At 40.0% G+C, this 16,197-nt stretch overlaps 1 protein-coding gene across 2 annotated transcripts in view; it reads right to left on the bottom strand.

The window, feature by feature from the left end:
- Nucleotides 1-6,270: 6,270 nt before the first annotated feature.
- Nucleotides 6,271-16,197, bottom strand: part of LOC140116552 (P2X purinoceptor 7-like) — an 81,288-nt gene continuing 71,361 nt past the window's right edge. For both annotated transcript variants that reach the window (XM_072133050.1, XM_072133051.1), the window contains exons 3-6: nucleotides 8,605-8,688; nucleotides 8,363-8,509; nucleotides 7,335-7,696; nucleotides 6,271-6,796 (exon numbers count right to left, since the gene is read on the bottom strand). In XM_072133050.1, coding sequence (XP_071989151.1) covers nucleotides 6,607-6,796; nucleotides 7,335-7,696; nucleotides 8,363-8,509; nucleotides 8,605-8,649 — 744 coding nt within the window. In that variant the 5' untranslated portion in view covers nucleotides 8,650-8,688 and the 3' untranslated portion in view covers nucleotides 6,271-6,606. The remainder of the gene's footprint in view (nucleotides 6,797-7,334; nucleotides 7,697-8,362; nucleotides 8,510-8,604; nucleotides 8,689-16,197) is intronic.

Raw genomic sequence — 16,197 nt, 5'->3', positions numbered from 1 at the left:
CTTATTTTCTGCGAAATAAATTTTACTTCTCAGTGACATTATGTATTATTCCATGCCGTGTACTGGGAAGCTGTAAAAGAATTCCTAATGTGGTGAAATTGCCAAAAAAAAAAACACATTCGCCTCACATTCTTGTGGTCTAGTTTTTTTTCGACTTTCACTGTGCACTTCAAGTGATAAATCTATTTTATTCTTTGGTTCGGTACGATCACAGTGATACCAAATCTGTATAGGTTTTATTGTGTTTTAATACATTTTCAAAAATGAACTGAATGCTAATAGCTTTTTCATAATTCGGTGTATGGAGCTGAGTAATACGTCCTTTTTTGCATGATGAGCTGCTGTTTTCATTGCAACTATTTTGAGGATTTTGCAACCTTTTAATCACTTTTTATCAATTTCTTTATGTGATGCAAAACGGTGTTAAAGTGGCATTTCAGACATTTGGGTGCTATGTTCCGTTATGAGATTCACTGCCAGTAATAACCGTTTTTATATTTTGATAAATAGAGCATTTTGGGATGTTGTGATGCTTACCATGTTTGTGATACTTACTGTTTATTTACACAAAATATTTGAGAAGGCCAAGAAAGATGATGCGTGGCTATCGCAAAATATCAATTTTATTTAAATACAACATTAAAAAGATGAATAAAACAGTGTAAAGACAAAAATATTTAACAATTGCAGAGTGAGCACTTTGCAAAATTGCAAAGTGAGCAAACCAGAGACCAATACCATACCAATAAGTAGGACCCCACACGTAAGACCCCGTAAGGTCTTACGTGTGGGGTCCTACTTATTGGTATGGTATTGGTCTCTGGTTTGCTCACTTTGCAATTTTGTACAGCAGCATTTAGCTGCATATTTGTTGTTTACATTGTTTGCACCTTATTTGACCATATAACCTGCCGGAAGCCCATAAGGGCGTTACCTGGTGACCTACATGTTTTTTATTCCTCTGTGTGGTCTATACATTTCACCAATTGTTAAATATTTTTGTCTTTACACTGTTTTATTCATCTTTTTAATGTTGTATTGAAATAAAATTGATATTTTGCGATAGCCACGCATCATCTTTCTTGGCCTTCTCAAATATTTTGTGTCATTGACTTTGACGGATGGCGAGCTGGCCTACGCTTATTTGTCATATTTTCTTTTTTGGTAATTTACTGTTTATTTAGTTTTATATCAGTTCTAGTGAATGGGGGGAATTGAATATTTAGTTTATTTACATTATTTATTACTTTTTTATTTTTTTTACTATTTTTGAGACCCTCTAGGGTACTTTAACCCTAGATAATCTGATTGTTTCTACCATATACTGCAATACTACTGTATTGCAGTATATGGAGTTTCTACATAGGATTCATTACTATGTATCCAAATGCACATTGTAACGAATCTGCAGAAGCCATACAGCCTTAAAGGGAACCTTTCACCGTTGTTCAAAAAAAATGGGCTAAGGACAGCTTCCAATAGAGTCCTCAAGTCCCACACTCACCCCTAGTTCAACTAGCAAGATCGATCCTCACAAAAGCAGAAAAACACTTTTTATCCGGTACCTGGTAACTATGGATGGAATCAAGGTAGTCCAGCGGGGCGTATCTTATCCGCCCGAGTCCAAATTCCTCCCTCCTCCACGTCCGTTTGTGCACGCCTCTCTAGTCACTCGGCCACTCGGCCGAGTTCTTGCGCATGCGCACTTCCGTCATGCGCAGCGAACATCGTAGTACCCGCCAAAGCCGCCGGCCTACTGCGCACGCGCGGCGATGCGCCCTTTGTTGATAAGCACTGAGGTATACTCAACTCCCTACGGAGTTTGCGTATCTCTTGTCCGGCGCCTCTCAGTCTAGACACTGTACTCGCAATGAGTGTAAAACTTTGTTTGACACTCATTGCGGACTTGTCTTGCCGAGAGGTAAGATGTCTCATAAATGGGCAGTGTATAATGTATTTTCTGAAGCCTCTGCCGAGTTTATTTTACAATCGTGGGGGGGGGGGGGGGGCAGAATTGTATATTGGCTGACATAATAATGTTTTGCTGTGGTGGGGGGGGGGCGCAAATTAGCTGGGATTACAGGGGGGGGCATTGGTGCTCATATGGGCTGGCATAGTAATGTGATGTTATGTTTGGGGGCATATTAGCTGGGATTACAGGGAGTGTGGACTTTAGGGGCATATGGGCTGGCATACATAGTAATGTGATGGTAAGTTTGGGGGCTTATTAGCTGGGATTACAGGGAGTGTGGACTTTGGGGGCATATGGGCTGGCATACATAGTAATGTGATGGTAAATTTGGGGGCTTATTAGCTGGGATTACAGGGAGTGTGGACTTTGGGGGCATATGGGCTGGCATACATAGTAATGCGATGTTATGTTTGGGGGCATATTAGCTGGGATTACAGGGAGTGTGGACTTTGGGGGCATATGGGCTGGCATACATAGTAATGTGATGGTAAATTTGGGGGCTTATTAGCTGGGATTACAGGGAGTGTGGACTTTGGGGGCATATGGGCTGGCATACATAGTAATGTGATGGTAAATTTGGGGGCTTATTAGCTGGGATTACAGGGAGTGTGGACTTTGGGGGCATATGGGCTGGCATTCATAGTAATGTGATGGTAAATTTGGGGGCTTATTAGCTAGGATTACAGGGAGTGTGGACTTTGGGGGCATATGGGCTGGCATACATAGTAATGTGATGGTAAGTTTGGGGGCTTATTAGCTGGGATTACAGGGAGTGTGGACTTTGGGGGCATATGGGCTGGCATACATAGTAATGTGATGGTAAGTTTGGGGGTTTATTAGCTAGGATTACAGGGAGTGTGGACTTTGGGGGCATATGGGCTGGCATTCATAGTAATGTGATGGTAAATTTGGGGGCTTATTAGCTAGGATTACAGGGAGTGTGGACTTTGGGGGCATATGGGCTGGCATACATAGTAATGTGATGGTAAGTTTGGGGGCTTATTAGCTGGGATTACAGGGAGTGTGGACTTTGGGGGCATATGGGCTGGCATACATAGTAATGTGATGGTAAATTTGGGGGCTTATTAGCTGGGATTACAGGGAGTGTGGACTTTGGGGGCATATGGGCTGGCATACATAGTAATGTGATGGTAAGTTTGGGGGCTTATTAGCTGGGATTACAGGGAGTGTGGACTTTGGGGGCATATGGGCTGGCATACATAGTAATGTGATGGTAAGTTTGGGGGCTTATTAGCTAGGATTACAGGGTGGGGGGTCTTTGGGGGCTAATGGGCTGGCATGGGATGTTATGTTTGGGGGCATATTGGCCATCATTGCATATTGTGTGTAAATTTGTTGAACATGGTGATAAGTTAATACACGTCCATTGTATGTGTGTGGGGGGTTGAAACTTTGCTCTTTGGGGGAGTGGGACAAGCAGTTTTCATGTTCATTTATAAATTGTAATAAAAGAAATATGTTTTATTTTAAAGTAACCACTATATATCTTATTTTTTTTTTGTTAGCCTATTCATCATGCCTAGTTGTCTTATAAACCAATGCAATAGTAAGACTGGTACAAAGGGACAACAACCAGGCGTAATTTTACATTCTTTTCCGCATGATTTATCATGAATCAGAAGATGGCTTGTCAGCACTGGACAACAGTTTTCTGATATTGATAAGCTAGCACAACGGATTAAAGACGAAAACAAGACCAATAAATTTCGTTTGTGCTCTAAACACTTTGCTCTTGATGCATATATTTTTAATGCTTCTCAAAGAACCATCCGCCCGGAAGCTGTACCAACAATTTTTCCAACTGTGGAAGAGGGGGAATGTCTTATTGAGGAGTCATTGAAAAAAGCTGTCAAAAGAAAGAGAATTGTGGAGACTTCTTGTCAGGTACCTACACCAGAAGCAAATTTGGAGAGTGCAGTTTTTGAGAAATACAGAGAAATATCTACCCAAACAGATTTTGATTTATTGAACTCAACAATAATGTATAATACAGAGCCACCCACATTATCAGAAGAGATGTTCGCCATTGCTCCTCTTATCCATCATTCTCAAAGAGGTAGTTTAGATAGAATTCTGTTGTTATCTACTCCAGATCCAAAAACTACAGATTCACCCCCAAAAAAAAAGGCAAACCGAAGTAGTGGCGATATAGAAGATTCACAAACTTTGAATACCTTTTTTTTGGAAGGCATAGAACCACTCTCTCCTATTCAAGAGAAGGATACAGATATTGACTTTGCAAATTGCGACTATACTTGTGAAATGTCTGTAAATGATACAAGCTCATCATTTTTTGCACAAAGCAAAATTCAAGATGATATGAAGGACAACGATTTTTGCCCTCTGGAGTCAGAATTGAATCTAATGGATTCCATCATTGGAGACAACCAACAAATGCCAACATCACAATTTGGATCTAATCTGATTGAAGCTGAACAAGTTACAGAACGGAAACTTTTAATTTTTGAATCATGTCTGGACCAATTGTTATATAAAGTCAAATGTCAAAAATATATCAATTGTGCAAGCCTTGTTGAACATGTAACCAAAAAATTTGATGGGAGCTACTGTTTAATCAGGGCAAAGTGTTCGAAGGGGCATGCTTTCAACATTATGGAAACACAACCCAAAATTGGACAATATGCTTCAGGTAATCTGTTATTAGCCTCAGCCATTCTGTTCAGCGGATTGAATTTTCAGAAAATAAAAGAGTTCCTGACTTTACTCGGTGTTGTCAACATATCGGAGACTACCTATTACAGATACCAATCACTTTTCCTGTTCCCAGCGATCAATATTTCATGGAAAAAGGAGCAAAGTCAATTATTCAACAACCTTCAAGGAAAAAATGTATGTATTTCAGGAGACGGCCAGTGTGACAGCCCTGGTCACAGTGCAAAATACTGCATTTATACATTGATGGACTGTGTTACAGAAAACATAGTGGACTTTGAAGTGGTTCAACGCACCCAGTGTTCATCATCAGTAGCTATGGAGAAGTATGGATTTGGTGTTTGCATGGAACGGATTATTGATCAGGGATATAGGATAAAACTTTTTGCGTCCGACCGTCATGTCAGCATTCGCAAATTAATGAAGCAAAATTACCCAAAAATTATACATCAGTTTGATGTCTGGCACTATGCAAAGTCTATTCGAAAAAAGCTGACCCAGGCCAGTAAAGGAAAATTTAACAAGCAAATTTTCCCTTGGATCGAAAAAATTAACTTGCATTTTTGGTGGTGTCTACAAACATGTGACGACAATGTTGAGCTTCTCAGAGAAAAATGGCTGTCTTTGTTATACCATATTTCAAATGTCCATTCTTGGGAAGGAAATCTCTACACTGCATGTGCGCATGGTCCCTTGGAAACTCCTGATGCAGATGATAAAAAGGTGTTGTGGTTAAATCCTGATACCCCGCCATACAAAAATATTGCTAAAGTTGTGACAAATCAACAACTTTTAGATGATTTGCCAAACTTGGTACACAATTGCCACACTGGTGCCCTTGAATGCTTTCATAGTATGGCATTGAAGTACCGCACTAAAAGAATCCACTTTGGAGTCGACGCCATGGAAGCAAGAACTAAGCTGGCAGTACTTACACACAATTTTAATACTGGACGAGAGCAAGCAACAGTCAAAGTCCAGCGGAAAAACACTGAACTTATTGGCACCGAAAGAACAAAGTTGATTATCCCAAAGGGTAAAAAAAAATGGATAGTTCGTAATGTGTATGAGAAATTGTCCGTAGACTATCTAGAAGCAATCATGACTGATGTTCTAAGGTTGTGCAAGGGGGAAATTTCACACAACTGGCAATCCAGGGCTCCTTCACTTCCATCAAATTTGGCTAATTTGGAGAGACCAAATAAAGAGCTTATAAAAGAAATGCGAATCGCCCGTTTTCGGAAAAACAAACTTGTCAATAGTTTTGATTTCGAGGTAGATTTGACTGACACTAATCTTTTTGAATAGAAACTGTTGTATTCACAGCTGTACCTAAGAGGAAGTTATGGTGTTATCTTATTATTGTGGGATTGCAGGTTTTGTTATTCACTGTTGTGTTTATAGTCATTCCTATCAAAGTTTTTTTCCTATCAAAGTGTTTTATAAAAAATTATCTGAACAAGTACTGTAAAGCCAAAATGGTTCATTGGATTTGTGATGGTTGATTAAAATGTGTTGAATTTTTAAAAAAATAAATGTTTCATCCAGTGGTATGCTTGTTTCATTCAATAAATTTAATATGAACTTTTTAAATAAATGCAACAAGAAAAAATAAACATGTAGAATAATTTTACAGTATAAATTATTAAATATTAAAGTGACGTTGGATTTTTGAAAAACCTTCAAGTAAACAAATAATTGTAACAAATCTATGTCTATTACTAAAATTTTTGTTTCAGCCAGTACAGTCACTAATTGGGTTAATTATCATCTTTTTGTTGAGCAACACTCAATTTCAACATTATCATTAGCTACTCCCATACATTAGTGTTGTATCTTGTAAACAGATGGTTTGATGTAAGTTATCAAGCTTTTTTTTTTGGATAAACTATAACACAGAGGACAGTACTGGCTGAGACAAACATATCAATAGCAGTGCTTCATTCAAAAGCCATGAACTCGGCCACCCCGTCGTTGCTTGCTTTGTAACCCATGTATTCATTGTTTGGGTCTGGAAATGCTGAACGTACCAAATGTACTACACATGAAGGAATGGGTCGTCTGTTTCCCATTCCTAGGTACCCGTGTACCCATGCAGTAAATGCACGGTAGGCTGTTTTTCGATGTAACCTGAAAGAAAGACATTATAAAATATTATATTCAAAACATTTATCTAATTTTTTTATCCATTTTAGTTTACTAAACAACATGTTTTTATATATTAAATTAGTTTAATACTAAACTCCAAAATATAATGACCGTTGCTGTAAATTTCTAATATGAAAAAATTATGAAGATTACATTATACTGAACATTTTGCAAGAAGTAATAGACAAGATGGCTGGCTCACACAGGTTTCATAAACTAGTTATGTATAAATTATGTAACTACACATATGTCTCAAGGCATCTCAATCATTCCACTTACAGTCTGTGCTTTACAAGCTCACATATGATTAAAACCAGCACAATGGGAAAAGCCAAAACTAGAGATAGAAACTTTCAGATAGGCTTGTTTGACTATTATTTATAACAATAGTAACCTAACTTTATTTACAGATTTCAATGAATCCCTTTGAGGGCAAAATTACTGTTCTAAAAAGTTCATTAGCAGCTCTTTTATATATGAATCACGGTATATTCTCCAAGTTATATGATGAAAAGCTCACCTATTTTTCGCTTTCTCCAGTGGGGGATTCATTACTTGTCCGATAACTCTTAATATAATAACTGTGTCAGCTCTCTGACAAAATATTCTAAAGTATTCATGATCTATAATACATGTATGATTAGTGACGTAAGGGATTGCATTCTCAACTTCAAGGCAGCAAATTGACTCAATGCTTGTTGACATGGGAACACAATTATTGCAATTACACCAATTAACATTTCCGATTCTCTCATTGTTTTCTTCTATTTCCAAATCAATATATTGGGAAAAATCGACTCGCAGAGGATTTGAAGGAAAGCATGGCTCATTTGTTTGGTTCCCTCCAAACTTGGATCTTAATTCGACCAGCAAATCGGAAATCTTAAAAAAAGAAAAAAGTTGTTAAAAAAATGGGGTTAATGTTAACAACAATCACATTTTTCAGTTTAATTTTTAATCAGTTTAATATTATGTAATTTTTAATTAATAGGGCATTATTACAGTCCCTTGAAAATTGGTAATTGTTGTAAGGGGACTGTATCCTTTATGTGGTATGGTTGTTTAGTCATCAACTAATGTGTAGTGCATGACAGCAATTGGATGACCACACTTGAGTAGAGAGACACAATGCATTTCTTTAGTCTAACAGCCCCTTGTGACAGACTGCTACAGAAGACCAGCAGAACAAATCTCCCCCAATGTGCTTACATCCTCTTCATCTTCAGTGCTTGTTGGATTATCCACAGTGTTTATTTGAGAGTGGCTACACCCTGGTATCTGAATGTTGCCAGTAGCAGCTAAAGAGATGGCCTCCTCATTGTTGCCCTCATTTTCAAATAGTGCCTTTATCAAAAAAATACGATTAATTAAATTTTTTTTATAATACGGGCTCAAAGTCTCAAATTTGGGAAGGTATTTGCTGTGGGGTTGTATTGTTACATTACTGTACCCTGGGGGAATACATATATTTAGGTTGTGGGTATCCATCTACAACAATTAGAGAAGACGTGTAGTAACAGAATTTTTGTCATGCATAAAGGTACTTACTTGAATGTTGTAAGATTCTCCATCATCCGATTCAACTATACAAGACAGAATGTTGTAATTGGATTCCACCATAATGCTAGAATCAGGCATACAGGTAAGATTTATCACCAAGGATTCTTCGACAAGATTATCTACCACCATTGGTATCTATATGGGATGTAGCAATGTAGAATATTAATCCAAAAATGAAGAAAATTAGTGTTAAATAATACAATTAAACAAAACATAATTATGAGACTTACATAATCTTGATCTGCAAAAAGGTTGCTGTCTTGTTCATTCTCCATTTTATTGATATGAATGTTTGTTTCTGATACTTTATTAATCTTTTATGAAAAATAAATTTAAAAACACATATGAGAGACAAGTTGGTCATTATAGACCAGCAACGTTTACCACTACCACACAAACAATGTCAATCCTGATAAATTTCCAACCACACTAATTGCGATATCAGCCACTATGAACCCCCAAAGTTCCCACAACATTCGTTGCTAATATGCCCCCAAACATGCCATCACATTACTATGTATGCCAGCCCATATGCCCCCAAAATCCACACTCCCTGTAATCCCAGCTAATAAGCCCCCAAACTTACCATCACATTACTATGTATGCCAGCCCATATGCCCCCAAAGTCCACACTCCCTGTAATCCCAGCTAATAAGCCCCCAAACTTACCATCACATTACTATGTATGCCAGCCCATATGCCCCCAAAGTCCACACTCCCTGTAATCCCAGCTAATATGCCCCCAAACATAACATCACATTACTATGCCAGCCCATATGAGCACCAATGCCCCCCCTGTAATCCCAGCTAATTTGCGCCCCCCCCCCCCCACCACAGCAAAACATTATTATGTCAGCCAATATACAATTCTGCCCCCCCCCCCCACGATTGTAAAATAAACTCGGCAGAGGCTTCAGAAAATACATTATACACTGCCCATTTATGAGACATCTTACCTCTCGGCAAGACAAGTCCGCAAAGAGTGTCAAAGTTTTACACTCATTGCGAGTACAGTGTCTAGACTGAGAGGCGCCGGACGAGAGATACGCAAACTCCGTAGGGAGTTGCGTATACCTCAGTGCTTATCAACAAAGGGCGCATCGCCGCGCGTGCGCAGTAGGCCGGCGGCTTTGGCGGGTACTACGATGTTCCCTTTAAGTCTTACAAAGACCCAAGACTGTCATGGCAACTGATCGCCGCTCCCTGGGGATGATGTCACGGGGAGCGGCGATCTCAACAAAGATGGTAGTTCCCATATGCCCTTGTCTTTTAAACGTTGCCGGTTAGCAGTGGGTGTTTGCTGCAATATGCAGCAAACTACACCTCTGTATGTTGCTCACCGTGTAAGAGCATTAAGAGGTTAAATAAAATCTACCATCAAAATCAAGCATGATAAACTAGTGACACTTACTCATAGATCCGGGTGCCATGACTGTGGTAATCTTCTGATATTGTCATCCATGGTCTCCAAACTAAAATAAACGTATTGTGCATATGAACCAGAAGGGCTACTCTTGCCAATCCATGTTGTAGCTACACAGGCTGTTAATGTGGTGGAGCACTTCCCCCTCCTAAACTGCTCACTGTTGCTGAGATTACAGGTAGTGCAGGGGTGAGGGTGAAAACTTTGGCTGCATAGTGTTTAGCAACAAAAGTTTAGCCAGAGCACAGATGGGCTAGGTAGCCCTTTTGTCTCATTAGCATAATTGTAAAGGTTAATTTTAGAGAAAGGAGAGGAAATGTAAGAGAAAGGAGGCCATGTAAAACAAATATAAGAAGATGACCACTGTAAAAGTGCCTGGATCTATGATTAAGTGTCCCTGGTTTATGATGATGGATTTTGATGGTAGATTTCATTTTAGGCCCTTAGTGAAAGACTATTGTTTCTTGATACATGGTCTGACAGTCTTCCATTGATGGCACACGTAGGAGCCACTGGCCACTGTCTGTCATCAGAACCCGTTGGTCCCCAAGGAGGCTCATTGCTTGGTTTACAGTGACAGTACAATTGTACCATTTTGAAACTTAACTTCTGACCATAGTATCTAGCCACCAAAATTGTATGTCACCTTACTTAAGTTTTTGTTGCTGTTCATGAGTGTGATGGGATTTGTGAAGGGCACATTCATTGGCTAGGTGATGAACACTGGTTAACAACAATCACAAAAACTTGTGTATACAACAAATTGAAACTTTTTAACTATGTTATCATTGAGGTTATCCTATGATCATTAGGTATAAGCATAATGTTAAGGATGCATCAGTGATTATTGTGTGCTTTGTGCTTACTTCCATGCAATATTTCTAAAAGAAAGATGTTCCAACCATGTGTTGACAGTTAGAAATTAACATGCTGTCCAAGAATGTTAGCTGGTAAGGTTGCAGACATAACTTGGTGATAGGTAAAAAGGGATGAATATTCCACAGAGGGTTGTTTGATGCATTGTTTTGACAATACCTTTGTAAAAGAAGATGTTAAAGTGCTAGAGAAAAGAAAGAAATTAACCAGAGATGGTAATAAATGAATAAGATGAAACCAACTATAAATGATCTGAAATAGAGGATGATAAAATAAATACTTAAAAACTCCGTATACAAAGATAAGATTAAAAATGACCAATCAGCCAACCTGACAAGGGTATGATTGAACATAAACATATTTCCCAAAAAGTTCTGGAAGATGTTTTTTCTAGAATACTTTTTAAATAATACCTATTAATACAGCTAGAAAACTGTGATTGTATTTACCACTGAGTGATACTAGTTGACAATATGAAACTATACAAGTTGAGTTTGGCGCAATCCTAAATATGAATGAAAGCACTATGTGACTGTCGCTGGTAACAGAAGTGGTGACCTGCACCCCAACTTTAATGTAGATCCTAGATGGATCTACTAAAAACAGAATAAAAAATAGAGTCCCTGCACCAATCTATTTGTTACTACAAACCTCTTTGATATATATAATGATATACAATATAATGATACTCATACAATGTATGTGTAGATGAGCTCTATATTGTATTAACATGTGGGATTTAGGATTAAGGGATTAGAGACTTTAGCAGGTAACTGCTGTATTTTTGTGTTACTTTTCTGTGAATTTTTTTTCCGTATTTCTATTGTATTCCATATTAGTACAATGGACTTCATAAGTTCCAATGCTATACAGTGTACATCCTGTGCCATGTATGCTTTCCTTGAACAACCATTCAAGGGTGAATACTGCTGTGTGGGATGTGTGAATTTCTCATCTGGAAGCCCAGGTTCTGTATCTAAATTACAGTTTCAAGGCTGCAGACAATTGACAATATGGAGCAAAGTTTTCTGCAATAAGTTTCTTCAATAAGTTTGCCAAGCTGGAGGTGCGAGGGATATCAGCTCTGGGGTAGCAACACTGCAGCAAGACAAGAGGACTGTCTGCTCCAGTAAGAAGGGTACTGGGAGCATAGGCAAGGTCAGACAGGTGCTGGTCGCTGGAGATTCCATTATTATGGGAACAGAGAGGGCAATCTGTCACAAACACTATGCATACCAAACAGTGTTGTTTGCCGGGTGCTTAGGTTCGGCATGTTGCGGATCGGGTTGACAAATTACTTGGAGGGGCTGGTGAGGAACCAGTGGTCATGGTCCACATTGGCCCCAATGACAAAGTAAGAGGTAGGTGGAAGGTCTTTGAAAATTATTTAGGCCATAAGCTCAGGGCCAGGACCTCAAAGGTAGTTTTTCTCTGAAATACTACCTGTACCACGCGCCACACCAGAAAGACAGTGGGAGAACTGGAACTGTTAATGTTGGAGGGCAAATATAATATAGTGGGTGTCAGCGACACATGGCTGGACAGTAGCTATGACTGGGCTGTTACTAGGTGGTTATAGTCTTTTTAGAAATGATCATATAAGTGAAAAAGGGGGGAGGGGTTTATATGTGAAATCTTGCCTCATACCTGTCCTGCGAGATTACATTGGTAAATCTCTAGTAATAAATATTACTAGGGGTTTGTTATAAGGTTCCAAATGTAATGGCGGCAGCAGAGGAAATGCTGATAAGTCACATGGATGCTGCTTCAAATCATGGTGAAGTACTAAACATGGGGACTTCAATTACCCAAATATTGACTGGGGGGCAGAAACCTGCAGGTTCTTCAAAGGTGGCAGGTTTTTGTCCACAACAATAGACAATTACCTGTCATAAATAGTCCTGGAGCCAACAAGAAGGGTACACTGCTGGACTTTATCCTAACCAACAGACCTGACAGGCTATCAAAATGACACATTGAGGGGATCCTGGGTAATAGTGATCATAATATCATAATATGATTTTGTATTATGCTTTACTAAGAGTGTTAGTGGAGGGGCAACGACCACTCTAAACTTCAGAAGGGCAAATTTTCTGCAACTAAGGGAAGACCTTATCGGCATAAACTGGGGCAACTTTCTCATAGACAAAAGCCTCCCCCCAAAAACGTGACTTTTTCACAAATATTCTTAAAAAAGGCCTGTGAGAAACACATACCATATGGGAAAAAGCATAAGAGTAACAAGTAAAAGACAATTCGGTTAACTGGCCTTGTAAGGAGAGGAATAAGCGAGAAAGATAAGGCGTTTAAGGTGCTAAAATACAAAGGTAGCAATGAGGCATTACAGGATTACAGCCAGAAAAATAATTCCTGGTAAAAGCAGATAAAGGAAAAGCAAACATACACATAAAGCAAACATAAAGACTGAGTGGAATATTCCCAGGGAGAGCAAAAATAATCCAATATCACTAGGACCAGATGGCATACACTCCCGGGTTCTGCATAAACATGTACCACGATGTTTATACCGTTATTTTTGATATTTCAAGATTCCCAGAGGACTGGTTATGTTCCACAAGACTGGGACATAAAACATGTGGTACCAACATACAAAAAGGATCACAAATAGAGATGAGCGAACATACTCGTCCGAGCTTGATGCTCGTTCGAGCATTAGCGTACTCGAAACTGCTCGTTGCTCGGACGAGTATTTCGTCAGCTCGAGAAAATGGCATCTCCCGCTGTTTTGCTTTTTGGCGGCCAGAAACAGAGCCAATCACAAGCCAGGAGACTCTGCACTCCACCTAGCATGACGTGGTACCCTTACACGTCGATAGCAGTGGTTGGCTGGCCAGATCAGGTGACCCTGGAATAGACTAGCCCCTGCCCACGCTGCTCGCGTCATTCTCTGTCTGGATGTCACTAGGGAGAGAGCTGCTGCTGGTCAGGGAAAGCGTTAGGGTGTTCTATTAGAATAGTGTTAGGCAGGAGTGATTCTACAAGAACCCAACAGTCCTTCTTAGGGCTACAATAACGTTTTATTTTCCTTTTTTTTGGTTTGCTTGTGGCTGGGCTTGCTGCTATTAGTAGTGCAGCTAGTACCATATTGTGAGGAATTTGCAGGGAGACTTGTGTTTAGCTCTTAGTGACACACATATCCACCTCAAACACTGAAGTGGGACAATTTTTTAGGGGTTTGATTTGAATTACGCCGAGTCTGCTGATTTATTTTTTTTTACGTTTATTTCTTTTTAGAACTTACAGTAATCTGCCAAAGCAGTGTGCTTTGAGTGTGGGCTAGAAAATAGCCATAGGAGAACCCCAACGCCTTATTTAGGCCTACAATAGCGTTATATTTTCCTTTTTTTTTTATTTGCTTGTGGCTGGGCTTGCTGGCATTAGTAGTGCAGCTAGTACCATATTGTGAGGAATTTGCAGGGAGACTTGCGACCGTTGTGTTTAGCTCTTAGTGACACACATATCCACCTCAAACACCGAAGTGGGACAATTTATTAGGGGTTTGATTTGAATTACGCCGAGTCTGCTGATTTATTATTTTTTTTACGTTTATTTCTTTTTAGAACTCACAGTAATCTGCCAAAGCAGTGTGCTTTGAGTGTGGGCTAGAAAATAGCCATAGGAGAACCCCAACGGCTTATTTAGGCCTACAATAGCGTTATATTTTCCTTTTTTTTTTGGTTTGCTTGTGGCTGGGCTTGCTGGCATTAGTAGTGCAGCTAGTACCATATTGTGAGGAATTTGCAGGGAGACTTGCGACCGTTGTGTTTAGCTCTTAGTGACACACATATCCACCTCAAACACCGAAGTGGGACAATTTATTAGGGGTTTGATTTGAATTACGCCGAGTCTGCTGATTTATTATTTTTTTTACGTTTATTTCTTTTTAGAACTCACAGTAATCTGCCAAAGCAGTGTGCTTTGAGTGTGGGCTAGAAAATAGCCATAGGAGAACCCCAACGGCTTATTTAGGCCTACAATAGCGTTATATTTTCCTTTTTTTTTTGGTTTGCTTGTGGCTGGGCTTGCTGGCATTAGTAGTGCAGCTAGTACCATATTGTGAGGAATTTGCAGGGAGACTTGCGACCGTTGTGTTTAGCTCTTAGTGACACACATATCCAGCTCAAACACTGAAGTGGGACAATTTATTAGGGGTTTGATTTGAATTACGCCGAGTCTGCTGATTTATTTTTTTTTACGTTTATTACTTTTTAGAACTCACAGTAATCTGCCAAAGCAGTGTGCTTTGAGTGTGGGCTAGAAAATAGCCATAGGAGAACCCCAACGGCTTATTTAGGCCTACAATAGCGTTATATTTTCCTTTTTTTTTTGGTTTGCTTGTGGCTGGGCTTGCTGGCATTAGTAGTGCAGCTAGTACCATATTGTGAGGAATTTGCAGGGAGATTTGCGACCGTTGTGTTTAGCTCTTAGTGACACACATATCCAGCTCAAACACTGAAGTGGGACAATTTATTAGGGGTTTGATTTGAATTACGCCGAGTCTGCTGATTTATTTTTTTTTACGTTTATTTCTTTTTAGGACTCACAGTAATCTGCCAAAGCAGTGTGCTTTGAGTGTGGGCTAGAAAATAGCCATAGGAGAACCCCAACGGCTTATTTAGGCCTACAATAGCGTTATATTTTCCTTTTTTTTTGGTTTGCTTGTGGCTGGGCTTGCTGGCATTAGTAGCTAGTACCATATTGTGAGTAATTTGCAGGGAGACTTATGTTTAGCTCTTAGTGACACACATATCCACCTCAAACACCGAAGTGGGACAATTTATTAGGGGTTTGATTTGAATTAGGCACAGTCTGCTGATTTATTTATTTTTTCCACCGGTCGCAGTCTGTGGGTGATGATGACATTATTGACGTAGTGGAAGAAGTGTGTAAAGAGGTGTCAGACGATGAGGACACAAGGTCGTCAGACAGTGGTGAAGTTGTTGTCAGGGCAGGAAGTCCGAGGGGGGAGCAGACTGAGGGATCAGAGGATGATGAAGTGACAGACCCAAGCTGGGTTGATAGGCCGGGTGAACACAGTGCTTCTGAGATGGAGGCGAATCCTATAGCAGAACAGGTTGGAAGAAGCAGTGGTGGGGCCAGACGGAGAGGCAGGGCCAGAGCTGGTGCATCAGCGCCAAATGTTGCCCATAGTCAAGCTCCCGTGGCGAGGGCTAGATTTTCAGAAGTCTGGAGGTTCTTTATAGAAACACCGGATGACCGACGGACTGTGGTGTGCAACCTTTGCCAAACCAGGATCAGCAGGGGTTCCACCACTACTAGCTTAACTACCACCAGTATGCGCAGGCATATGAATGCTAAACACCCCACTCAATGGCACCAAGCTCGTTCACCTCCGGCCAGGCACACCACTGCTCCTTCCCCTGTGTCATCTGCTAGTCAGCCCCCTGCCCAGGACCACGACCCAAACACCTCCCGTGCGAAAACCCCATCTTCGCCTCCAAGATCCTCCACAGCATCCACCAGCGTTCAGCTCTCCATACCC

Source organism: Engystomops pustulosus, chromosome 2 (genome assembly GCF_040894005.1).
Source record: "Engystomops pustulosus chromosome 2, aEngPut4.maternal, whole genome shotgun sequence".
Lineage (NCBI taxonomy): Eukaryota > Metazoa > Chordata > Amphibia > Anura > Leptodactylidae > Engystomops > Engystomops pustulosus.
Note: the sequence above shows the minus strand (reverse complement) of the source record. Positions and strands in the feature narration are given on the sequence as shown.